The sequence below is a fragment of the Vidua macroura genome, chromosome 19 (assembly GCF_024509145.1).
Source record: "Vidua macroura isolate BioBank_ID:100142 chromosome 19, ASM2450914v1, whole genome shotgun sequence".
Lineage (NCBI taxonomy): Eukaryota > Metazoa > Chordata > Aves > Passeriformes > Viduidae > Vidua > Vidua macroura.
In genome coordinates this window covers 4,030,918-4,058,759 of record NC_071589.1, presented here as the reverse complement: position 1 = coordinate 4,058,759, position 27,842 = coordinate 4,030,918, and the positions used below count along the sequence as shown (strand labels likewise).

Genomic DNA, 27,842 nt, shown 5'->3' with positions numbered 1-27,842 from the left:
GCTCTGCAAATCATGGCCAACAGAGGAGTGTAAGGATGGAAGCTGTCAGGAGTTTCTTGCAGGATGGAATTGTGTTTGTCATACACAGTCACCTTCCACTGAAGCAGCATGAAGAGCCAATTCCTGTGTTTCCAAAGGAACATCTCCATGCTGCTTTCTTCATCCGAGATCAACAGCCATGACACCGTGAAGCACAGAATCCAGGTTATTATGGAGAATTTTTTTTAAGTGTATTTTCTATATAAAGTATGAAATTATATACATGGGAAGTGGGCAAACACAATGAACGATTACCTAATTTCTACTTTAAAGCTTTTAGTGTTTTAACTACTACATATTAAAAACTCTGCTCTGGGAGATCCAGAATAAATCCATTTTAAAAGTCTCTGGTTTTAATTGTGTAACTTTCCAACTAAAAGCAAAAACACAGTAATGTTTTGCCAGCAAGGATATACTGCTAATGGAATTGCAGAATATGAGCCCAAAGAGGTGAAGTTCAGCAAATCATTTCCATAAAAGCACTTTTCACATGGGCTTTGTTTGTCAAAGCTCAGCCTGTTTGCAATGCCTCCAGGAGATCTAGCTAAATCTTATTTCAGACTTTTGAAATTAAACTTTATTAATACATTTCAGAACTGCTTTGGCACGTGCATGCCTCACCTACAGCCATCACAAATCACAATGAGCTGAACTGCTCAAGCTGAATTCTTCAAGCATGGCTTTAGCAGAAAGGTCTCCATTACTTTGCTGGATCTGATGAACAACTGTATGTCAAAGCTTAGCAGTGTTTTCCAACTATATTGACTGAAGGCATGATAATCCTCTCTCTAAAACTTTTCTCCAAATTTGACTTAACAACCATATAAAATTCTGAGGGAATTCTAAAGTAACTGCACTTAAAAGATCGGATGTTTGGAATGCGTATTGTCAGGCATGATTTTAACAGTAATCAGCATATTGTAATCTTGCTTGCTAAAAAAATATCAAAATGGAAGTTAATACAAAGAGATTATAAGAAGAGTTATCCTGTCACAGAAGAGCACTCAGCAACTTCCAGCTGCCCACTTCAGGGTGCACACCACACCATGCCATGAGCATGAATCTCTCAACTGCAGCTAAAGAAATCATCAAACACAAAATAAACCTTCCAGCTCCAGAGAGAAGAAGAATAAAGTTCAGCACAAAATCTGGCATCAGCCCACACATGGAAAATAAATCTCTGTTTCTAACTGCTGTCAAATTTTCACTTCACAACAAACAACAGATAGAACAAATTAAGAGTGTAACTCGAGTTCCCACAACACTTGTGTGTTTACTCTTTCTGATTTACTGCAGGAGTTACTTGCTCTCATTTCTTTCTGGACTTTGGAAGCAGATAATATGGATACGTTCTGCAAAATACTCTACTTGCCAATAAAAAGATGGGCACGAGTTCCACCCTGACTCCTGCAGGATGTGGTAGGTTGCTTTTGAGTTGACAAATGCTGGTTTCACATTGCTGAATTTCAGGAAAGTCAAAAGCATCTTGGAGGAGAACTGATTACTGCTTTTGATCTCTGTTCTAATAATCATCAAACACACTGGTTGCCTAGAGACTCCTATATAAAATTCACCATTTGTAAAGAAACTAAGGAATCTCTAGTACTTGTTATTTTTAATCTCCCATGGTAGCTTCCAGAAATTATCCAAATGCTTTTAGATAATGTGGCAAAGGCTCATTGCAATAATTCAATTAATAGGAAAATGCCTCACACCTTAATGAGGGAAGTTAACTACTCACCTGTTCAGTGGAGTTAGATGACAAAGTGGGGAGGGAACAGATAAAGAGTCACAACTTTTAAAATAACAAACTAGACTAGATAATAGAATATTGCTCATAAATTAGAGATACAGCTTTCCATCAGTGTAATCCTGGAAAGGATCACAGAGGGGGCAGGTCAAGAACAAGCTCTGTAGCTCAAGACAGACATTCCAGACAAGTAACTATTCTACTCCAAAGTGCTTCAGAAAACAGTTCCATAATTGTTAACAATGAATAAAAGACTGTTTTCAAGGTGTAAGATTTCGAAAATATTCTATGCAATTAGAAATGTTTTCATTTCATAACAGTTTGTCTGGTTAATGTTTTATAGATTACCTTAGGAGAGAAACAAAACATCCCTACTCCCATCCACTTCACTGATACTTCCAGGTGATAAACCTGACAAAGAATATATTAGTGGCCATTAATTCCCACTTGCCTTACATTGGCACAGCATCCTTTTTAATTCATGACATTGCAGTTAAAGTTCTGATAAGTGTTTTGGATAGGCTGAGGCAGTAGATAACAGAGGCTGCTGATAAGAGAATAAAGAGATAAAATAGTGTGATTTTTAGAGTGGAGAGACTGGCAGTGACTCTCTAACAGTATTCCTTGTACCTGGGTAGTTATAAATAAGGTCTGAAAGGAGCGTGGAGGCATAATTACAAATTAACTATGAAGGGATATGATGCTGTAAGAAGAAATGCTACAGACATGAACTCACACCAAGGTGCTCATGTAGGGCAATCCTGACTCTTTGATTACACCAGATCAGCAATAAAATGTGTTGCTGTGGTTCATGATGAGCCTAAAGAAGCCAGCCCAAGTCTGAGGGGCTCTGGGCAGGGCAGGACAGGGAGGGAGCCCTGAGCACAGCTGCATCACTGCCTTTACACCCTGAGCATGTCCAATAATGCTCCTGGCAGGGATCTCTCTCCCACACTTCAGGTGCTGCTCAGGCAGACAAAATTCCTCTTCCCATGTGGCTCAGGTACCTACACCAACTCTTCTGGACCAGTTTGATTTTTTTATTCCTTCCCATCATTTCCCCAGACAACTTTTACCTGCAAAGACTCTTCAGTAAGTGAAATACCCAGGGAACCAGAGACAGACATTTAAAGGAAAACAGTTCCTACTGATGCTAAGAGGAGGATGACAAAAAAACTTCCTTTCAATAAAATATTTCTTAGTGAGAATTCTCCTGTTTAAAATTCTTCATTTTCATATTCACAAAAACATACCAGCATACCAGTTTGAGTAAGATTTCTGGGAAAATTCTCATATGTACAGGATATAAAATTCCCTATTTTTTCCTAAATCTAATAGTCACTCAAATCCCAACAGCTGAGATGAAAAGGCTTCATCTTCCCTGGGTACTCTTCCTACTTCTTTGCTCTTTATGCTCAACAAGATGAAAACAAAAGCCTGTATGAGAGGCTGAGTAAGAATGTGGATATGTGCAATTCATGGCTACAGAGGTCTCTCAGGAGAGAGATACTCCTCCCTTGGCCTCCCAGGGCAGCCAGGCACAGAGCTGCTGTCCTTATAAGCTGAGCTGGACATTTATTTTTTTCCTCCTGTGCCTGCAGTCAGTAAATGAGCTGATGCTCCACCTGCTGGAAAGAACTACGCGAGCTCCAGAATTCAGCAAGTTCCTTCTGTGTGGAAAAGGCCATCACTGAAATCCCCAAACACCACCTTGTGTCAGCAGACAAAAAGGTAGCCAAGATCTAGCTTGTTTAAGATCCTGTTCCAAGGGGTCTGCTCAGTGTGCAGATCCCGTGGTGCCTTTGAAACCTTTTGTTTTGACTTTTACAGACTAAAGAGCAACAGGACAGTTGTGGCACTATGGACAAACTGCTACTGAGCAATTAAAACTGCAGTTTTAGATTTGAAGCGAGGAAGAAATTATTTACTCAGAGAGTAGTAAGGCCAGAGGAGGCCATGGAAGTGCTCCAAGGGCTGAAGCCCCTCTGCTCTAGAGCCAGGCTGGGAGAGCTGGGAACATTCACCTGGAGAAGGGAAGGCTCCAGGGAGACCTCAGAGCCCCTTCCAGAGCCTGAAGGGGCTCCAGGAGAGCGGGAGGGGGACTTGGGACAAGGGATGGAGGGACAGGACACAGGGAATGGCTGTAAGCTGAAGAAGGGTAGCTTTAGATGAAATATTAGGAAGAAATTTTCCACTCTAAAGGTGGCGAGTGCCAGATTGGAGCAACCTGGTCTGGTGGAAGGTGTCCCAGCCTGTGGCAGGGGGTGGAATGAGATGAGCTTTAAGGTTACTTCAGCCCAAACCTTTCCATGATTATGATGCTAAGTAACACCTTCACAAAGAGTTTGAGCTGGGTTAACTTGTTTGGGGCAATAATATAAAATGAAGCTGAAAAGCTGCTACATTGTTTCTTTCCCTCTCATTTCTACTAACCTTTACTGTCCTCTGAATTTTTCCAATGGTAACATAAAAGAAGCAAAAAAAAAAATAAATAAAAACCCCTGAATGAATTCAACAGTGTAAAACATCTGCTGAGGGTTGCCAATACTACATATATAGCAAGTTAAAATAGGAATTGGGAACAAAATAAAGCCTCAAGGTAGAAATGCATCTGGCAAGATCAAAGTCAGACAGCTCGTACTACACTCTTACAAGGAAAGTTCTTTTATGAGTTATGTTATGATTTACAGTGGCCTTTGTTTCATTAAACTCAAACACAGATGCTTCGTATACATCTACAAGGATGCCTGGAAGAAAGCTCCTGACCCTCAGGCAGCCTGAGCCACTGCAGTTGGCTGCTCTGTGTGTCTCACATAAATGATGATGAGAGGGGCAGCTCCAATCTCTGCTCTCCAGGACCTGAGGGAACGGCTGGAGCTGGGCCAGGGGAGGTTTGGGCTGGATTTAGGGAAAGGTTCTTCCCCCAGAGGGTGCTGGCACTGCCCAGGCTCCCCAGGGAATGGGCACAGCCCCGAGGCTGCCAGGGATGCCCAGGTGGGGCTGTTGGGGGGTCTGTGCAGGGCCAGGGGCTGCACTGGGTGACCCCTGTGGGACCTTCCAGCTCAGAATATGCTATGATTTCTATGCTTCCAGAGGTCTGAAAATAAAATAATAAACATATCTTTGACATAGAATGTTGGTCTGACAGTTAACAAACATTTCCCAATCCAGAAGAAGCCAAGAATGTCAGAACCATCCCTGATGAATTGGGATTTGCAAGGAAGATTGCTGTCAGAAAAGTTAGACAACTGCTGGGAAATGATTACTTTCCATCTCACTAAAGCCAAATACTTGAGAATACAGAAGCAGAACTTCTTCCCTTCCTAAAAAAGAACCACTTTAATAAATAATAAATTATTTCATTTTGTCTGTTCAGTTTTAGGTTTCTGGGGAGTAGCTGAGTGAGATTTTCAAATGTATTTCAATAACCATAGAAGCTGTAGTTTCAGAGACAGATTATTCTCTTATCTAACTAAAACTTCTAAGGACAACACCAAAGAATCTTCTCTGTTGTAGTTCTGCTCAGCAGCAAAAATAGTGAAAAATTCACAAATGCCCAAAGCGAAAAACTGCAGACAGTTCAGATCCAAATTTTGTGATGTTTGACAGTGCTAATGAGTGATAATGAGCAACACTTGAGATCACACAGAAATGACTAATATTCAAGATATCAAACCCTTCCTTTATGATTTAGTCCAGATCACTTTTTTAAGCTATGGATAACTGCATGCCAGAACAGCCCCTGCTTTGCCTGACATCCACACAAAGCAGAGATGGAAAAGGGGATGTGCACCACTGAGCCCATCTCCACTGCAAAGCTCACACCACCTCTAGCACAGAAGGGCAAATAAGAAGCTTCAGGAAAATGAAGTTAGCTAAGAGACATTCCTCAACATCCTAAATCCACCAGCCAAAGAAAGGCCCGTGTGTCTGTCTGAGAGCCCACCTCCAGCACTGTGTCCAGCTCTAGGGCTCCCAACATCAGAAGGATGGAGAGCAGGAGAGAGGCCAGAGGAGGCCAGGAGATGCCCCAGGGCTGGAGCCCCTCTGCTCTGGGGCCAGGCTGGGAGAGGGACTGGGGATGGAGGCAATGGCTTCTCACTGGCACAGGGCAGCATTAAATGAGATATTTGGATTAAATTCTTCCCTGTGAGGGTGGTGAGGCCCTGGCACAGGGTGCCCAGAGAAGCTGTGGCTGCCCCTGGATCCCTGGAAGTGTCCAAGGCCAGGCTGGATGGGGCTTGGAGCAACCTGGGACAGTGGAAGGTGTCCCTGCCATGGCAGGGGGCTGGAAATAGGTATTCCCTAATGTCCCTTCCAACTCAGACCATTCCGTGACCTGCAAAGGACAGAATAAAGTGCTAGAAAGGCCTAAGACACTCAACTACTTTTCCCAAAGTATTCTTTTCCTAAGGTTAAAATAATAATGGAGAGCATAAACAAGCAAAGGCATAAAATTATTATAACAGAACATAAGTGAAGTTACTATTCCTTATTTACAAACTTGCAAACCACTGTTCAAGGAGCATCAAAATTATCAGAATGATAGATATAACTTGTAAATACCCAAATTAGCAATGCTTCTGTAAGAATCACCACTAAATATTTACACTTTCTGAAGATCCATTATAGCTACCAGAGAGACACAAGGGGATAAAAAGAAACAGGAGAAAGACCCCACAGCAACAATAAAATCTTTTACAAGTGGATGCCAGAAATGGCACATTGTGCCAGAATGAGTATATAGCCAAGGATTAGGAGTAATCCTCAAATATGAGGATATATGAGTAAGACTGAGTAATAGGTGAGGATTGGAATTTGAAAATGGAATTTGAAAATGGCATTTGAAACCGGAATTTGAAAATGGCATTTGAAACCGGAATTTGAAAATGGCATTTGGAAACGAATTTTAAAATGGCATTTGAAAATATCATTTTAAAATGGCATTTTAAACAGAATTTTAAAGTGGCATTTGAAAATGGAATTTGAAAATGGCATTTGAAAATAGAATTTTAAAATGCATTTTAAACAGAATTTTAAAGTGGCATTTGAAAATGGTATTTTAAAATGGCATTTGAAAACAGAATTTGAAAATGGAATTTGAAACCGGAATTTGAAAATGGCATTTGAAAACAGAATTTTAAAATGGCATTTGAAACCGGAATTTTAGAATGGCATTTGAAAACAGAATTTGAAAATGGCATTTGAAACGGGAATTTCAGAACGGCATTTGAAAACCATCCTAGCAGTGAGGGGGGCAGCTCCGCACGGCAGCAGCAGCAGCTGCTCCCCCGCCGCGCTCTTACCTGGCTGCGCCTTGCCGGGATGCTGCTGTCCTGCTGCTCCCTGCTGAGGAGGAGGAGGGCTGGCTCCCGCTGCTGCTGCCGTGCCCGGCGCCGGGCCGGGGGCGCTCAGAGCCCCGGCGGGCAGTGGCTGCCCCCGCTTTAGGAGCTGCTTCTGTTCCTGCTGGCGGAAGCGGGGAGGCACCTCTCGGGGCAGGTATCGGGACGCCGCAGGCTGCTGCCCGTTGGCAGACGCGCGCTTGCCATTGCTGCTGTTGGTGAGAGTGCTGGTGGAAGTACTGGTACCGGTACCGGCAGGTTGGGGCTGGCTTAAACTGGTCTTAATAGGTTCTGGCACTAGGACAAAAGAAAATAATCATCATTGGTTTAGGATCTGAAAAGCTATCAGGTTGGTTTTTTTTATTGTAATTGGTAAACCGACGTTTTGCAGCCACCGAAAAGTTGGCGGAGTGTGTTAGTTTTTGCGTAGGTTTACTTTCTGTGGTGGTACTGGAAGCTTTTATGCCCTACTGAAACAAATCATCTGTATGGTTTAAAACAGGAGGGAGGACAAAAGAAAGATTTGACAATTCAGTATGGAAGAGAATGCTATTTTCTGCTGCATCCACCTTGAGCCTCCACTGCCTTTTTAGTTCAGCAGTTTTGGGGGCGACCCGGCCAATATTAACATCAAATCCCAGGGCCTACAGCCATGAAAACAAACACTTTCAGTCTTCTAATAAGCTCCCAAAAAAACAAGCTAAAACACCTGATCCACCAGCTTATTCAGCACTCACACAAACTTTGGGTTTCTTGTGGTCTTTATCCAAACCTTTGCATCAAACACTTAGGACATCTCAGCCACCAACATCTGCACTCCAGGCATACATCTGATACCTCCCACGCTAACCCAGCCTGCAACGAGCCAGCCAGGCCACCCTGGAACATGCCTGCACGCCTGGCACGAGTGACCAGCAGTGCCAGGTCCCAGGGACAGGCAGGAGGGAGTGGGCACGGTGCTGGAGGATGGCAGCCCTGGCTCAGCTCACCTGGCAGCAACTGCCAGAGCTCTTTGGCCACCCAGAGAAACTCTTTGAGCTTCTGGGATGAACAGAACCAAGCACTGCTCCAGCTCATCACAAGCCAGGTCCAACAAGTGCAAAATTCCAGCTCATTCAGTCACAGAATATGCTGAGTGGGAAGGGACACACAAGGATCATCCCCCAAGGGCTGGCCCCACACAGGACCTCCCCAGGGGTCACACCTTGTGCCCAAGAACGCTGTTCAAATGTAGCCTGAACTCTGTCACAGCCACCACAAACCCACACTCTGCCTCTCTCCAGGCTCTGACACACCTAGAAAACAGAACAACTTCTACAGCTGCAGCAGTGAACAGCACCAAGGGAATGCCGAGGGTGGGTTCAAAACAAGCTGGGACTTGACCAAGCAAAAATAGGCCAAAAAGTCTGGCACAACCATCAGCACTTCACTTCTCCAAGCTATTTGTTTTGGAAGCCTAAATAATTTCACCTGTGATTCCATCTGAACAAAAAAGGAACTCTAAATATATTTAAAATTTTGAAGTACTACTAATACCTGAAGAGCAGAGAACAAACCTTCCTTAGCTTTTCAAAATACACAATCACCTTTGGAAACAAACAGTCTATCCTTACTTTGAAATTTAAAAAGCAGATATAAAGTATTGTGGAATACAGAATAATTATTTTCGAATACCAAATCTGCACATTCAACATGCATGTGAAAACTATTCTATTTCCACAATACAAATAGATCATTCACCTGATAGAAAATAAGTCTGACTTCATTGTAAAGGGTTTATTTTAGCTCCTACTGCTTCTGCTACTACTGTTACAGCAATGTAAGCATTTACTTCTACTACCACTAGCACCACAGAGATGCAAACATTTACAAACAGTGAGAGCTGAAGGACTCAGGATTTCTGCAAAGTCATTTACCACAAGGTTCACCCAGAGCACTGCAGACACAGGCTGATCAACCAAAAATAACCCACCATGGCAGCCAGGGAGCTTCTCCAGCTCGGCTGACAGACCAGGCACACACCCCCTGGTGCCAGCAGATGAGAGGGAATGCCAGGGAAGAGGAGGAAAAGGACAAGAGAATGGAAACCACTCGCTGGCACGATGCCAGCAGAGCTGGGATTTGTCTGGCCCCAAGATTTTCATGAGGAATATTAATTAATTGGAAGCATATTTTAGAGAACAAGACAGGCCGCTTTTTAAAAAGCATTATAATCTCAATATTGTGTATATATAAATCATATCTGATATTTCCAAAGAGGTGTGCATATAGATATATTCATTTTTTAAAAATCACTAATCACTATTCTATCACTAAGTCATAGAATAGACAACACTTTTCACTTTAATGTAAACTAACAAAGGTGTTTCATCCCAAAGGTGAGGCCAGAGAAACCCAGTGATAGAGGCAATGTTCCCTCTACATATCTGAATCACAGATGAGAGAAAAGAACAAAGAAAATCAAAATATCGCTGTACTTTAGAATTAAAATATTTCTGCATATTCATGCTACTGTTTTTTCTCTAATCAACACAGCAAAGTAATGTTTATTTTGTACATCAAAATCTCTTTAAAGAGCACTTAAATGGAAGCTCTTGCAAGAATACTATGTCTACAAACCATGGTAGCTGGAAAAGAACTGTTTAATTACACCAATGACAGGGAATAAAGCAAGAAGAGTGAACAACATCACACGAATGGGATTGAGCCCTAAATTCCAGCTTCCTACCAGACTGGAATTTAGACTTCAAACACAGCAAGAATATTTAGAGAATATATATTACAAAGACAATACGACTGTGTTCTGAAAGCCATCCTCAGCAATGTTTAACCAGCAATTTTCACTTGATATGCACTGTGAGAAATACCAAATGTTCCGAGTGTCTGCCCCGGCTGTCCTAATTCTGAACTGCCGTGCGACATTGGCAATAACAGCATCTTTACAAAGCCTCCAGCCATTCCCCTGCCTGCAGGGCTGCACCCTGCCACCGTGGGTGTCCCTTGCAGAACCCACAAAGGGCTTTCTTTCCCCACTGTGGGCACAGGGGCAGAGCAGCAGGAGCCTCTCCCACTGGGAGCTCTGCTTTAATCAGCCCCAAGGGCAGAGCTGCCAGCCCACGGAGAGCCCTGGCAGCCCCAGGAGCAGCCTGCCCACCCTTCCACCTGCAAGGAATCCACTGTCACTGCTAATGGCATGTGGGCAGCTGCTGGAAAGCCAGGGATTAAAACACAGAATTTAGCCATTTTATGGCTAAATTTGCCTGCATGCGAAAAATATTGTTTAAATCGTGTGGGGGAAAGGATTTAACACCCAGTGGTTTTCATAACCGGCACGTGATTAAAGAGCTAAAGCAAAAAAACATTTAAGTGGAAAGGCTCTTGCAAAAATACAATTAAAGGCGTAAAATGAAAGCCTTGAGATTGCTTGCTCTTAAGATGTTTGTGATGGGTATCTGCTTACTCTCCATTCCGAGCTGTACACACACTAAACAATGAGCTTGCTTGTAATAATTATCAGTACTTAATGGTATCTAAACTTCTTAATCCAATTTTACCCAAACAAATCCAATAATTACTCCATATGCTTTTTGATGATTACAATCTCGGGAATCCCAACTGCATAAAAAAAGTGTTACAAGCAATTGTAGGTGGATTTTATTAATATAATGAATAGGATCAGTCTAACAGATTTCAATTACAACAATAGCTTTTAAGTACATTTCTATGACATAAGGAAAGAACATGCATAAATGAAAGAAACTGGTTAAGCCACATAATACTGATTTATGGCAGCTTTTTCCTTTCATTCACCTCATTAACATTTCTCTGTATTTCAGAATCCCGCACTCCAGCTCTGTAAAACTTGCATTTCTAAAGCCTTCGAGGACCAGACATTCCAGAAGAGAAACAGTTAAGCCCAGAAATGCATTCTTGGCTGCTACTGTGACAGGATTTATTTACAGCTTCTATTAAACACAGCAGCTCCATTACAAAGTGCTGGATGTGAGGAGAATTTTTGATTATACAATGCCAATGCCTCACTGCGTTAAACATATCATGCCAGTGTATTATTTTTTTCCTTCAGCAATTCGTTCAGGTCATTGTTTGATGGGTTTATGAATTCATTACAGGAAACAGATGGATCCCATAATTCAGAGCTATTCTCCCAGCCAATCATTTGGGCAGTTTTTTTTCTCATCTTGCTCCCCCCTCCAAATCAACCTTAATGAAGCCACTTCCTCCACGGCCAGTTCCCTGCACACACACACACTGCAGCACATCACTGCTGCTTAAAGCTCCCTCCAAACGCTAAAGGCTTGCCAAATAAAGCTGAGCAGGAGCACAATCCCACACACACCCCCTCCGAGGTCACACAGAGCACCAGGAACTTACCCAAGTCGGGTGAAGACAGCCACCAAACACAGCATTAGAGTGGGCAAAACCACAAGTCTCATTAGTGAGAAACCCATTTTTATTTGCTCACAGAAGTCTGTTGCAGGGAAAATATTCTTGCCTCCCCCCCCTCCCCCCCAATCTACTTTCAAAGGCTGAATTTTCATTTAGCAAATTACCTCCTTTGTCTCCTAAGTGCTGGGATTTGCTATCCACAGTGACATCTGCTGGCAACAGCAAAGGTGCTCAGAACTACTGCATAAAACCCACTCCTAATGTTTTTACACATAGAATGCCAAATTTTCTGCCTGGATCATCCCTTCCCCCAAAATCACGAACTTCTGGGGAGAAAAAAAACTGCAGTCTAATGGCAAGATAATCCCAAAACTGATAATAGCTTTAATAATGTAACCAGAAGCTGCTGTTTGACATCAAAGCCCACACTGAGAGATATAAGTAAAAATACACGAGTTATTGTGGCTTTAGAAAATTGTCACCATTTATTTAAAGAAATGCCTTGACCTTGGGCTAATTCCTGATGATAACATTTATCTAATACTCAGGACAAATAAAGTCTTTTCCTGGTTTAACTTCATTTCCCCCCTCACAGTTGACCATGGTGCAGCTTCTTCTGCTTCCTCTTCCGGACATTTCCTCTCCACTTTCTTCTCTTGTCCTTTACAACATTTCCTTCCTTAGTCTTTCACCACCCCAGTTCAAAAATCTCATCTATAATCCACTTCTCCTGACAGACTTCTCACTTCTACCAACGTGGACCTTCTACACAGAACTTGAGTAGGAATTAACAGAAAGCTGCAAAGTTCATGGAAAACTTCTAGATCAGTTATTGGAATTTCTTACGTTCTTAACTGCTGGCTTTATGCAAAGGTATGAAATAGAGAAGCATTGAGGACTTCATTCCCCACCTCTTAAAGTAATGTATCCACAAATCCAGCTGACCTCAGGCGCTCCTTTGTTCCCCCCTCCCCTCAGACCCTGTCGTTCACCTCAGTTCAAACAAGTTCTGTTTGCCCACATTTCCCACCCATGTCCCACCAGCCAAAGCTCTGTGTATCTTAACTATGTCATGGCTGCTGAAATGACACTCTTACTTGATAGTGTCATAAGCAAAGTGGGGAAATGGGAGCAAAATGTGAAATTGGTTGAAATGTTCTCTGGGAGAATCAATGGCTTGCTGTCAAAACAGAATATGTTTCAGGAGAGATTCCACGGGGACTTGATCCGAGCCTACGCTGTTCAATATTTCCTTAACAGCTGGATGATGGACTAGAGAATATCCTTATTAAATCTGCAAATGACACCAAGATGGGAGAAGGAAGATGGGGGTGGTCAGATCGCTGTGTGACAGGATCAGAGCTCAGCAGTGAGGAACTGGAGAAGCAATGTGACAAAACTACAATTCAATAAGGAAAATCACGTCATTAGCAGGAGGAATTAAATGAAGAATAGCAAACATCTCGCCCCACAGCACTTCTGCAGAAAAAGAAGCAATGTTTTAGCAGATCATAAACCAAAGAGGAGGAAAAGATAATAAGAAGATTGTAAAAAGCCAGTTGGTGGAATGGGATAAACACCCAGCAACCCATCCACTCCAGCCTGGCATCACAAAGCCTGCCCTGTCTGTTCCCACACCTGAGCATCTCTCTTCCAGAAGGAGCTGCACCACCTGGAAAGGGCACAAAGGAAATGGGAATCTGGAAAAGGGAACCACCACAGCAGGCAGAGGTAAGGGAGTAGTCAGGCTACAAGACACTGGGTACACAAATTTTTAAAAATACAAAGAAAGAAGACTAAATAATTTGCTCCACTCCACAGTGAATAAGACAAGACTTGCTGGTTTAAATGGCAGTCAGGGAGATTTAGACTTACATTTCCAGCAATAAGGATGATCAAGGGTTATCTGCAGACACGATACAGGTTTGGTCATCTTGTCTCAGGGCAAGAGGATGGAATAAATGACCTCTCAAGAACCTTTAGAGCACATTTTCTACCACTCTACATGTAAAACAGAGCTCCAAATCCATCTTACTCAGTTCTCCCATTTCACTCAGCCATGACAAAGAAATCCTTTTTCTCTCAGGCTGATAGTCCCAGCACTCTCCCCAGCTTCTGCTGGATTTTAAATAAGTTTCAGATGTGGCCTTTCTTCACCAGCCCTACTTGCAGATCCTCTCCATTTTGTTCTTGATTAATGTAAATTTGAAATTGTATCAATCCCGAGTGACATTTTATCCCTTCACCACCACAGTGAATGCTCTGTGTCAGCCCAGCACAGCCCACCCTGAGGCAGAACGTCTGTGCAGCAAAGGGTCACAGCACAACTCTATTCACAAACTGAACTTTTCTTAAGAGCTGGAGCAGTTCCTAACAAAAACATAGATTCTTGAGTACTTCAGAGCTCAGACACAGGATTTTGTTTCCCTTTCTGGAACAGCATCTACATTTTTTCTTTCAGATCTGTCAGCAGAGATGGTGACAAATACTTCTTTTGACAGAAAGATACAAAACCTGTTTTGGGTGACTCAACATGTATTTTTAAGTTTTTTTCAATCCTATTCTACATTATTCAGGTCGGTGTCACATGCAGCAATCTTGTGAAGAATACTTATACTTTTAACAGTTTTAATATTTTCCTCACTGCTTTCCTCCATGTTAACACTGATTATAATTTTAATTTTAAATTCACAATTAATTAGCTGTGCCATTAAAAATGGTACAGCTAATTAGGTTGATAGGTTGTCATCAACAATAGATTGATAATCCAAAGTAAATATGATGCTCTCCCACTGCAAGCCAAACTCTCTCATGTTTATTGAAAGCTCTGAGTGCACACACATGGGGTTTGCCATCAGCTAATTGACGAGCAGAAATTGGACTGTACACATCAGACCTCAAACTCAGCAGCCCAAGCGAGGAACCAGGGCTGTGGAGTGGGCAATGGAACAGTTAAATTCACAGAGCAGCATTCCTGCAGGATAACAGATGGTAACTTTCAAGACTTAACAATTCATCTGTTTCCTTTCAAGCGAGAGTTCTCCAACAGGCAGGCGCTGGGAACTCCAATACCAGCACTAATCATGGACACCTCTGCACACAGACTGCCCAAATGCTACCCCCTGAAAAGATAAATAAATGAATGAATTCACCTGACTAGAAGCTGCTCTCTGTCCTGAAGCCTCTGACATCTCAGCACAGAAGTATTTCCTTTAACATATCACACATTCAACTTGGAATTCAGACTCCTGCAAACCCAACTCCCACTTCCAGAGCAGGGCAACAGACTGGCCTTAGAAAAGAGAACTTGGCTATTCTAAAGGAAAATAATGAAGCTATTAGAAGTTTTTAATCACTCATATTAATAATGTCAAGAAACAACAGCATTAACAACTGTCTGAAAAGGACAGGAGGGAGATAAGAGTCATTGCTGAGATGAATTAACTGGTGCAGGAAATACTACTGTGAAATTTAAGTGAGAGGGCAGCTGAGAATTAAGAGAGGGATTCTCAGCAAGTGGTTAGAAATGCTGGCAGCATCTTTTCAGGTTTCGTAAGACTTTCCTATAGAGTGTTCACAACTCTTCACCAAGAATTCACATCTTGTATTCCTTCCCAGAGTATTTAGGAACATCTGAACTCCACCAACTATAAAGACCCACTAGAGAAAACCAGTAAGTTCTATCCCACCAAGAGCACATGAGAGCATCACAAACACAATCCAAACAATTCAGGAACACAGCAAAGGATGTCAGGAGCCAGCCACGGGCATGTGCTCCCCCTTCACTCCGAACCCTCCTCAGTGATGCTCCAGGCAAGGTACCCCCAGCAGGAACTACACAATAAAAGAGTCAGAGAAGACAGGAAACAGCTGAAAGTTAAATCACACAAAACCAACACTATCATCACTGCAAGTGCCAGTGGGAAAATTCAAGCATATAATAACAGATTAAATAACTTCATACAGAGCCACATAAGAAGTCTGGGCAGATCTAGGAAGTGAATCCTTCCATTTTAAACTGACTGTGTGCATTTAATCTCATTAGACAATGTTTTACAGTTTTCATATGCAAAAGAATTTTTTAAAAACAAATTTACAAATGGCACAGCCATCACACCAGACATGTTCTTCCTCCTTTCCACAGAGCACTTCCAGGCACAGACTGAGGAGTAAATATTCTTTACAGCAGAAACCCAATTGTTAAACCACACACACAAACAGATAAATATGCAAATTCCCAGTAAATAGTACATTCTTAAGAAATTGAAAATGAGGATAGCCTCAGTATCCACTGATTTACTGGATACAAGAGCCTGAAATTTCCTTCGCCTTGAACAGTGATGATCTACATGCACAGCCCACTCTTCAGCTGGGGCTTGAAGAGTGAATCCCAGTGTAAAGGGGGATTCCAGTTTCATACAGATGTGGCTGGGTACTGTCAAGATACCCCATATCCCATATCCCCATCATTTCTGCCTGGGGCTGCCTCTGCAGAGACCACTCAGCACTGGCACACAGTGCACAGATTCTGTCACCCTTGGAATGTGTGCTGTCCATGCAGGGTGGGTGTTCCTGCAGTTTCCAGGGGTCCCAGGGCACAGTCAGTGCTGGCATCCCACCCAGGACAACAGGGAATACTAAACACTCATGCTACAGCAGGTACAACACCTCTTTTTCCACTTTGACTTTTGAGCTGGAAAGAAGGTAAGGAGTCCCTGGGTGTTTTCTGGAATGCCTGGAAATTGCCAGTGTGTATTTATGGATCAATATCCTAACGTGGATAGAGAGATCAATGAGTGCAGGACACCTCTGGGCTGCCAGGTGTGCAGGCAGCCTGTGTGACTTTTTGTGCCCCAAATCAGTGTCCAGGGAGCCCCAGGCTGGGGAGTATGGACACAGCCTGGGCCCAACAGCCCAGACACATCACATCACTACACACAGGCACGTTTTTCTCCTGGAACCCAGAAATACAGCTCCTCCAGGTATTTCATTTCTGTTTTGGGGGAGCAGGAGCTGCCTGCACTGATATTTAATTCCTTCCAGACATGCCCATGGAAGCAAGCTGTGACTGCCTGCAGATGACAGGGCTGCTGCTCAGATGGGAAGTGTAATGTTGCCTGACACTGCCTGTGCTGCTGGAACCATGGGACTGGGCACACATGTCACACTGACTAAAGGCCTGTGCAAACACAAAGCTTCAGCCCTCCTGCCATGGACTTTTATGGTACCAAATGAATATTTTATGTGTGACACTAAAATAGCAGCAATTCTGTGAGCAACCAGAAACAGGCCTCTGTAATTTTGGCATAACCCTTCCAGTTCACATTCTATCTCAAAAGAAGACTTAATATGTTTATACTACAGCTCTAAAGATAGTGTAGAGCTATCTGAGCCATCAATTTAAATCAATCAGCAGGAAAAACTGAAGCAGAGCCAACAGAGTGTCCAGCATGGACCAGCTTCCTCCTCTCCTGGGCAGTGTGGATTTATTCCAAGTTTCAGGTAGCATCACCCTGAGAAATTGTGCATGGAGCCAACTCAATGAAAGGTAAACCTGAAATATTTTGGCCTTACATATTAGAATCTTGTGCCCTTATTAGGATAACTGAAGATGCGTTCATTTATATTTCATAGAATTATTTTGAAAATCATTGCTTTGAGCAAGTGGATCTTTAACATACAGAACCCGTAGGGACATCATTATCACTTTAGGGGACTGTAATAATACAATTTCACACATTTTCTATCATAAAAACCTGTTTGGGGTTCTACATCCTTCCCTTGCCTTCAGAAAGGAGCAGTGAGAAGAACTTGAAGCCCAAAATGAAGAGTGATCCCTTATTCAGCTAAACCAAATTAAATTAAAATCGTGCTCTAGAGATGAAACAAACAAATGAGTGTTTAAGTCTGCATACAGATCTGCAGTGGGGGGAGAGGAAGAAAATGCACTGAACTTAAAAATTATATTTCAGTTTTTTTAAAACTTCCTTTTAAACCTAAACATGACATTTCATATTCAACAGTGTTTTTCTGAATGAGCTTCTCAATGCTGGCCTCTTTCCTGGAAGGTTTTTGTTTGGAACTCTGAGCTCATCTACCTGACAGTCAAACCTGGAGAGTCAAAAACAAACTCTTCATTTCTGATTCAACATCAAATCTGAAGCAAACTCTTCATTCATTCAGTTATAGCTGAACAGATTTTTTTATAACTCCAGCGCCATTGTGCATTAATGCCACATATGAAAAACAGGATTAAATTGTTCAGAAATGTGAAGAAAGCACTTCCAGCAGTTTACACACGTTCTGTTCAGGTTCCTCGGGAAAATTTCTTAAAGAAAAGCAGACTAAAACCTGATGGGGGGCTCAGCAATCATTTCCCTGCAGATAAGGTGGAACCAGAGGAAACTCCAAGTGAGTTCATGCACTGAGCCCAGCCTGCAGGCCAGCCCTTCAGCGAGCAGTGCCCAGGGAAGCTCTTCCCAAGACTGCACACCCACACTGAGCAGGAAGAACAAGGCCAGGGGAAGCCCAAGGATCCATCCCATGTTTCCAGCGGGGTTGTTGTCCCAGTGACAGCCCTGTGTCACCACAGCAACCTTCACCAAGAACTCACAATGCACCCAAACGAACCCCGAGCTAAATTAACTTATTGCATGTCACCAGTGAGAAATGACTGTTCAGAGGTAATTTTCTGTACTAATATGTAATAGAGTTAACTCTCTAAATTGAATTAAATTAATTAAATGCCACTCCCAGTAAATCAGATTCTATTACATGAATGTTAAAAGAAATTAAAGATGTTTTAATAAAGATTACTAATAATAACTTAATATTATTACTTCATTTTAATTCAAAAATTCTGCTCAGTTTATTTTAGACACATGTCTTCCCCTCACTAGGAAGGAATACCTAATTACTCCACATGCATTACACACAGTTCTTCCATAGAAATGGGCTTAGACTTAGCTAAAAGAAGTAACACCAGCACTTAAGGAAGAAATACAGCTTGTTTTAATAAGCGACATCCTAAGATTCTTCCTCCCCCCTCACACTTTGGGTTAACTCCACACTTTCAATGAGTGTGTCCAGTTTCCAAAGGGTTTCGTTTCTGCTTTTTTCAGAAAAAAAATGAAAATGTCTTGCAGTAAAGCCAATTGCAAACAAAGAGGAAAACAGCACGTCTGCCTAGGCAGGGTACAAAAATAACAGCTCTTTAATGGCTTTGCAGATCTATCTAACAACGCATTACTAAGTTTATTTTTTAAAGTAGATTCTTGACTTTGGAGGACAGACAGCTGTGAGACAAATCTATAATTCTCCCAGTTTCTCATGTAAATAAAAAGTGAAAATTGCCAGCTGATGGTGTTTGTGCTGTCCCACCACCCTGACTTTAACTCAGAACACACCAAGACACTTTGGCAAAAGCAGGGGCTATGTAACAATAATCACTTCTCAGAATTATGAGAAGTGATTCCGTTTTATCCATTATTTAGGTTTCAGGAAGAAGCTGTGCTTGTGCTGAGAAGGCAGCTGGTGACAGCAGAGGGAGCACACCGAGCTGTCACTTCTGCCACTGGCCACAGGGTGACAATGACATCAGCCCAATCACCAGCTCAGCTCAACACCCTGAGGACAGGCAGCACTGCCACTAAAAGAATATGGTAAATATGGTAGAAAGGATTAAAACATTCCCTGAATCTCCAGCAAATGTGAGTTAAGGCAGTGACAACCCTGTGGGGTGGAACAAGATGAGTTTCAACGTCCCACCTACATTCCAGGTATCAGTAAAATGGGATTATAGATTTAAGTGTTCAGTGTTACTATGCATCTAAGTTATTATCCACAGATTTTAAGCTAGAATTTTATCTTTTTTTAAAAAAGTCTTAGTAGCTGTAATAAGGCAGCAAATCACAAAGTTTTCCACAGATCTTTTCTGGGAAGGAATAGCTGAACAACTGAGGAGGCTGAAGACAACTTCTCGCCTGATTTCTCACAGTGATCACTGGACAAGATTAGAGATAACTATACAACAAAGAAAAAAAATTAAATTATTACTCTTGGAAACGGGCAGGAAGATATGGAAGCTGTAGCAAGACATGAATTACGATGGAGCCTATGTCAGAAAGGTGGCACTGAACACATTATTTTCTTCCTGTTTCACTCTGAAGACTTTCTCCTGTTGAAAAAGGAAATGCTAGGTGCTCACATGTACAGCAGGAAAGAGCTGCCAGTGCAGGACAGGACAGCCTGACACCCCCAGCACCTGCAGGAAGGGTTCTCATGGTTTGTCAATCAAGCCTAAACTACTGCAGTGGAAACTTTGGGGAAATTAAAGCAAGGAATATATTTAAATGTATATTTCAGGGAACTACCTGCAGGGGGAAAATGGGTAGTGATTAAACAGGAGAAATGGGGAGTGAAAAAGAAAGTGCACTTTATGGAATAAGGCATCTGAAACTTGGGAGTTTTTCATAGCAAACCGAGTTTAGGGACAGAAAAGTAAAAGAGAAGAATTAGCACTGCCCTGGACAGCCTGGATTACACAGAGCTATGCAATGGGGTGAGCCTGAAAGGCACAGAAAAATCAGTTTTATTTGTAAACAGCAGCAGGTTACTGTCCACACGCTGACTCAAGGGCTTCTTAGTAACTCTCCAATGACAGTGCACAGGTTTTGGCTGGGACAAAGTTAATTTTCTTACAGTAGCTGGTGTGGGGCTGTGGTTTGGATCTGTGCTGAAAACCCAGGGTGTTTTCATTACTGCTGAGTGGTGCTCACAGAGAGCCGCTCTGCTCTGCTCCTCAGCCCACGCTGCTGGGGGGACTCCAGGAGCTGGGAGGGGACACAGCCAGGACAGCTGACCCCAGCTGAGCCGAGGGAATATTCCACACCAGATGGTGCCATGAGCACCACATAAAGCTGGGGAGAAGGAGGAAGATGGGGGTGTTTGGAGTGGTGGTGTTTGTCTGCCCCAGGCACTGCTCCTCTGATGGAGCCCTGCTGTCAGGGATGGCTGAACACCTGCCTGCCATGGGAAGTGGGGAATCAACTCCCTCTTCTGCTTTGCCCGTGTGCGTGACTTTTGCTTTACTTATTAAACTGTTTTTTCATCTCAACCCACGAGTCTTCTCACTTTTACTCCTCCAATTCTCCCCACATCCTGCCAGGGGGGAGTGAGCCCCAGCTCCTGCCTGGGGTTAAACCACGATATACAGATACTGCATTTTAAAAAAATAATTCTCCACTAACTGGAAGGATTTGCAAGGAAGAAAAACATAAATTATCATGGTTTGAAAAACAGTCTGAAAACAGTAGCACCAGGGAAAACTGGATGGGCTGTTAAGTGAAAAAAGGAGACACAAAAAGGCCTCTGCAGTGGAGGGGAAGATCCACTCTCCTGGGCCAAGCAGTCAACAAAGAGGGGCTTATGTTATAGGAAAGACAGACTGAATATGAAGGAGCCTTTCAAAGAATAATCAAAACATCTTTCAAGAATGTCTGCTGGGCCTGTGTGAGAGAGGGGAGAGGGTTAAGACCATCCCTTTTTGCTCATCTAAAGGGATATATCTAGTGCTGTGGTAGTAAGACCTCAAGGTGGCATTTGAATTCTTAACAGAGTTGAAGAATCATCAGTTCTCTCAGTTAGTAACTCATGTGCTTCAAAACAGAAGTTCATGAGAGCCTGTCTGGCCTCCTAAAGGTGAAAAGGTCTGGCTTATAAAAAAAAGACAGTAACAGTAGCCAGATCAGAAATTATGCCTGAAATGTTAAAGAGTATCCTGGTAACAGGAGGACAGGTCTTCAGGAGACTCTGCCAAAACAGAGAACAACCTCTGTTCACATGGGAAGAGGCCACCAGGAGCCTGAGTCACACCAAGTTCAGCTGTTCCCATGGGGCAAGTGACAATAGCAGTGGCTGCCACGCCCAGGGCAGGATTCGGTGCTGCTGTTAAAGACAGGTCCCACGAGAGAGCTGAGTGTGAGCCACTGCTGCCACCCCACAGGGGCAGGATGCCTGCAGGGAAAATCACCTCCTCTCCGGATGCTAATGCACACTGCAGTGCCTGAACCAGTTCAGGAAGAACCTGAAGGATCAGGTGCACCACGCACACCTGAGCAGAAGCTTTGGAGCATTTACCAGAGTGTCAGCTGGTTAAAAAGACATTTTAAACAATCCTGTAGGATTTGTAAAGTATGGGCTACCACCTTTAACAACTCGGGAGAAACAATGAAATAATCTAGCAAAACACAGGAAGCCAAGGGTTCTCAGAGTAGAGGAATGTCAACACCAGATAGTCAACAAGAGAACACCAAGGTCCCTCAGGCCAAACGCTTCACACACAGTGTAAAAGAATCAAAAACACGTTTTCATTCCCTTCCTTTTCCCAAGATAACCCTCTGCAGCATTTGTACAGTAACTATTCCAGGAGCACCTACTAGTGTTACAGTTCAAAGTGGATTTCATCCTTCCCAAGGAAGGGATCAGGTAACTTTAGAAACCCAGCGTGTATCTCAAAACAATCATTATCAAAGAGAGCTAATGCATTTCCTGATGAACCTCTCCTCCAGCTCACAGTTTGCAGATCTTATCGACATTATATTTATATGCCTTACAAGCCTCCTCCAGGTAGCAAGATGATAATCTAATAATGGAAAGTGGTCAGCACGTTGCAGATAAATCAAAGCTGATGGGTCATTTTTTCATGGGGAACTGTTAGCTGCCTTCTCCATGAAAACACGTGTGAGCCAGGCCTCAAGACAGAGAAAAAACTGACTTCGTGGACATGTTTCTCTAAAAGAAGAATAGAAGTGAAGAACAGACTACAGTTCAGAAAGTAATGGGAGAAAGAAGCACACTGATGAACAGTGTACTTATATTTTTGCTATAAAATCACTTCCAAGGAAACAAATCTCAGACTCTGCAGGGTGGGGAGATGTCGGATGGGTGCTTGTTACTATCAGTAGATACAAAAGTGGCATCTTACAAAGGAAATACTGGGGCATGTATGCTCTGATGGGGGGCAAATATCAGACAACATTCTATTTATAATTGGAAAACAGTTATTTTACAAGCAGACTGACAGAAGAATAGAACATTTGCCAATGCCTGAGCTGCTGCAATGCCAAAAGAGCAGCAGTTTGACTATTTCACAGCCCACATGCTCCACACACTGCACTGGGGAACAGCAGCAGGGAGCAAAGTACTCACTGTGGGCAGATAAATACCCATAACCCAGCGTGCAGCTTGATCATAACCAACACCATTATCACTGTGCAGCTGGGTTAAAATTTATCTATTAAAATACCCGGTTGTCCACAACTGTATTGGCAGCTTTGCTGCTGGGAAAGCAAACTGGGATTTATCTGAGAGCACTTCCCACCAAGGGCCACCCTGACAATTCGTCAAGGCTAGAAAAGCCTAGCTGGTGTTACCCAGGCTGTGCTTGCTCTCTCTTCAAAGGGTATTCTTGGAGAGATGATGTCCTAGGCTAGAAATGCATCTGACAAAGGACCATGTAAAGAGAAATCTGATGATGTACATGTTGTCCTGCTGCCTTCAAGCAGGGTTATCAACCCTTACAACCTAGAGCATTTGAAAAGTGCTTTTAACCAACTGTGTCTAGTGCTGGAGAACTCCCATTTTTATCTAATTCTAGAACTAATTACTTGCAGGTCAGGTTCTTGCCATCTTCAACCTGATAAATCCATATCATTCCTAACTGAGGAACCAGAAAAAAGCAATATTCTGCCTGTATTTATATTATGAGCACATGCCTAAATTTGCATAACAGCAAACTACAACAGACAATCCCTAAGGAGAATAAAACTACCTGAGGAGCACTAGGAGTACCTACTTGAGCCCTTACCTGCTTTTCCATTCTCAGATGAGGAATCTGCAAAGCTCACAAGGCAAGCACTGACCAGTGATGCCTTAAGTTTTAGCTCTCACATTTTTCAGATTCTGTACTGCCTCAGTGTGTGACTCTGAACTTCACATAAAGTGTTAGCAAGTTCTCCTCATAGTTTAGTCAGACAAAACAATCCTTTTCCAGCCAGAGAACACCGTTGGAGCTTTTGTGCTGTTTCAGGCCCAAAAAGTATAAACAGCAAACTGAGGAGAGCAATCTGGGAGGATGGGACTTCATAACCTGAAGCTGTAATTGGACAATTAACGCCAACATGGAAATGAACCAAAACTTATAAAAGTGTGAAAACTCGTGACACGCTGTCCATCTTGGGTAGAGCCATGGCTGGGCTCTTGTACTGCCCCAGGTGTATCCTCTGAAGGCCTTTTAATAAATCCCTGTTTTATTCCTTTAACTCTGTCCAGCCTCTGTTCCAGGGAGCTTCTCAAGGCATCACCAGGACTGGAGGTACAACTCCAGGCAAGGACATCAAAGCCCCTCTGAGGGGGCAGCTGTCCTGTAAATCCAGCCCAAGCTTGGTGTAAATTAGGAAGAATGTATTTCATGGTTACCTCTTTTATTTTCAAATAACCCCAGAGTTATATGTTTGTTTGTTTTTCTTTAAGAGATAAATATTTTTTTCCCAAAAACCTGTATAAATTGCTTTGGTGTGGTGTTGTCTGAAAAGAGCATTTCTTTGAAAGCTGGGCAATCTATAGCTTCCCAGGAGCTACAGAAGATTTAAACCTTCAGAAGTGTCAGTGCTTGCTTGCAGGGCTCAGGCTGTCGAGCCCTGACAAACCCTCTCTCCTGCAAAAATTCCCAATGCAAATCTCTCCTTGGGCACCTTTGACTTGCAAACCAGCAAGACACACAGAGAAAAAGCTACAAACCCAAATAAAGTTCAGCAAAGATTATTCATACATTTACTGTTTACCTTGTTCTCCTTCACTTCACAATGGCAATGCTGAAGATACTCGTAATATTTCTTGTGTGAGAGCAAAAAAGCTTATTAAATACCACTGAACTACTGCCTGTCACAGTCACTCCAGCTGAAAGAAAAGCAGGTAGGAAACCAAAGTTTTTTCTTTAGTATTTTAACTGCAATTCTCCCAGCTCATCCTTCTTGCTTTGTCTCCTTGACTATGCAAATTGCTCCTCCTGTTTGCTTCGATCTTTTTGCATTTTCTACTCCTCTTCACCCAGTACTGGACTCACAAATTACCTCCATCCTCTATTCTTTGCAGGCTGTAAAATGGTAATTATTCCTCTGTCAGAGAAGTGATATCTCAGTGGGTTTTATGAACAAATTCATGTTTGTTTAAAGATACTTATAGTAGCAGAACACCCCCATGCTAACATTTATCAAAAAGAAAACATTTTTGTGTTACAAAGCCCTAATGTATGGCCACAGGTTATCATTAAGTTATCAAGTGACTGCATATTAAGATCTAATTGAAGAACTTATTGCAGGGCTCCCCCTCCTTCTGCAATGATGATTTATGGCACATTTTGTCACTACAATGTGCAGCAGTTCAGTACAAACACAGCACTTAACTAACAAGATGACAGAGGCAGATATTCAAGCACAAGCTATAAATACTCAAATGAGTCAGAGGTTGTAAATCTGTTGTAAATCATACCTGATTTGTAGGCTGGAACACATTTTCTAATCTTATGGAAAAAGCCTCTGCTGGTTCCTACAATAATATGACACGAACCAGAAAAACTCAAGACTTCTTTTTAAAAAATACTGATTGTGTCACATACTGTCATAATTCTATTTAAAATCCTGATGAGATTCTCTAAAAAAGTTTCATTTCCCCTTTTTTCCCTATGGAACTACCACTAAACATCAGTGACATCTACCACAGCCAGAAGGAGCACATTATCAATAAACACAAACTTCATTTCTGTATGAGCAGAATGGAGGTTACACACACACAGGCAGAGAACATTGTAACAGTCCAATTGGGCAGGATAAGTAAAGAATCAATTTAAAAATATGCAATAATCTGCATGGCTGATTTGGAAATGAAAATAACCCAGCTTTGGAAACAGGTATGCTGCAACTCCTGCCATCCCAACAGAAATGCCAGCGCAGGGGATGGGATCTCAGATATTTTCATCCATTCTTTTTTTTTTTCCTTTTAACTCCCTTTTCTACTAGAGCAAACCATGTTCCTCCAGGTAAAATATACAGCTCTGCCTGTGGGATAACAGATAACCTGAAGGAACTGTGTCAACATTTGTGACACCACAATGGTTTACCCAGCACACTGTTAAATGTTTTCTGTTCAGTCCCCCAAAATAAAATGTATGAAAGCATAAACGTTGGCAGAATAATCTCCCAGTCTGCAGACAACCTCCCTGACTCTGCGAGCTGCATGTTAAAATCATCACACACTGAGGAGTCCCAAGGCACACAGCCCAGACAGCCTGGGGGAGGGGACAGCTCCTCACCAGACCACAGATGGAAGGGAATGATGCTCAGCTCAGGAGCCACTGCAGCACTGGGACAGAGGACAGGCAGTGCTGGACAGGCTGCTGAATCCCAGGATCACTGCAGCCACTCCAGCTTCTGCAATCCTGCTTCATCATTCCCCAGCAGTGAGCTGAAATTCCCATTTTCCCCTTGGAAAGCCCACCTCTCCCTTCTTGGTCCCTTGCCATGAACATGCCAGACAGACCTACAAGGATCATGGAGGTCCAAGAGGCACAGATTGACCAGCTCTGATTTACAGTAAAGGGATAAAAATATTTTCCAGCTAACATTTCTAATCAAAATATTTACCAAAATACTTTCTATGTTAGACTAACTGCAGTATATAGACTTAACTGTTTTTACTTCTGTTTGCAGATTTAGCACTTACCTTTATTTCATATAATGCTGGAGGGTTGTATGGATACTTTGCCTTTCAATTACCAGGGTGGATGTTTGAGTAACAAACCACTTAAGCTATTTTATATCAGCTTTAGACAAATACATTCAGCAGAGGTGGGAGTGAAGCAGACAAGGAACTGATCACCTGTGCTGACTAAAGCTGCTGGAGGATGGCTAGAAGAGAAGCAGGCAGCAAAACCCACCCTGATAGTATTTATGACAAGCACAGCTCCCTTAAAGCCCCTGTAGTTATTAAATAACAGCCATTCCCATACTAGTGACCCTTTACCATACAGAACACAGCTCACAATCACAGCTGAATGTTTGCATTAGAAAAGCCCTTATACACAAAGTTTCTTGATCAAGTGCAAATAAACTGGCAAGAGTTTATACATGTAAAATAAACACTAATAGCCTGTGCTCAATAGTCCTGCTCTAAAAAAAAAAAAAAAACAAACCATAAAAGAACAACAACTTGAATGTGCAATAAAAACCTGCTCATTTCCCACCTCATCTAATTCTGCAGTGCTTCTCTCCAGCTGAACAGGAAGACTACTTTCATTTGTTTTTAAGTAATTCAGAAACATTTCAGGTCTTTACCAGCTCTCCAATCTTTCTTCTTTTCACATTCCCTAGAATTGTTGCCAACAGGGTATTTATAAAAGATCCAGCCTCATAAAAATACTCAGGCAAACAACATTGCAGGGGAAAAAAATAGAAACTAAAGGAGCTGTTATGTAGAGAAGATTTAAAGGGTTGGATCATTGTTAAAAAAGAGAAAATAATTTGTTTCAGTGGATGCAAGAGCTGTGTGAGGGAGCATTCCCAGCCCTGGACTCCAGCAGCAGCCACATACCTTTCCCCTAAGGGTGGAAATACGTGTTTATTTTGGAAGGGTTTGTGCTCCACATCACAAATGGAAACATTCAGCTGGGGCTGAGGCCTCGGAGCAAGACTGAACTGACAACACACCACAAACACACCCCCACAGGAAACCTCCTTCCTCTTACTTCCCTTCTCTGTCCTGAGGCCTCACCAGCGACTGAGCCTGCAGCAGCCCAGATCAGCTCAGAGCTACACGTACAAAACACACGAGCTCATTACTGGCCAGGACAGCAACTCCACACCTCTGTCACAGACACATCCATGAAAAACTAGCTATTAATCAAAAAGAATTAGACCTTGGTCACAGGTTTCTAGCACAGAAGAAGCCAACCCACAAGACAACCCCTCCCTCCCTCTCAAGCCTCACCACCTGGCCCTTCCTACCCACTTCAGCAAAGTGCCTTCTCCTCCACAAACACTGCTGAGAGCAAAGGGCTGTACAAACACCCTGCCCCAGTCAGCTGAGAAACAAACTGAAAAACCCTTCCAGATCCCACCTGCACTTGTATGATTTCTTTTTCTCCACTAGGACCCAACTAGTGCAAGCACCTCTCACTGCCATGGCAACCCAGTTGCAGAATTCAGTGGCACACACATAATTTTTTTTTTAAGTTACCACAAAGAGCTCCA

At 42.6% G+C, this 27,842-nt stretch overlaps 1 protein-coding gene across 10 annotated transcripts in view; it reads right to left on the bottom strand.

Moving 5' to 3' along the window:
* TNRC6C (trinucleotide repeat containing adaptor 6C) overlaps window positions 1-27,842 on the bottom strand; it is a 99,425-nt gene that overhangs the window by 47,970 nt on the left and 23,613 nt on the right. For all 10 annotated transcript variants that reach the window (XM_053994621.1, XM_053994617.1, XM_053994619.1 and 7 more), the window contains exon 4: window positions 7,096-7,428. In XM_053994621.1, the coding sequence (XP_053850596.1) occupies window positions 7,096-7,428 (333 nt within the window). The remainder of the gene's footprint in view (window positions 1-7,095; window positions 7,429-27,842) is intronic.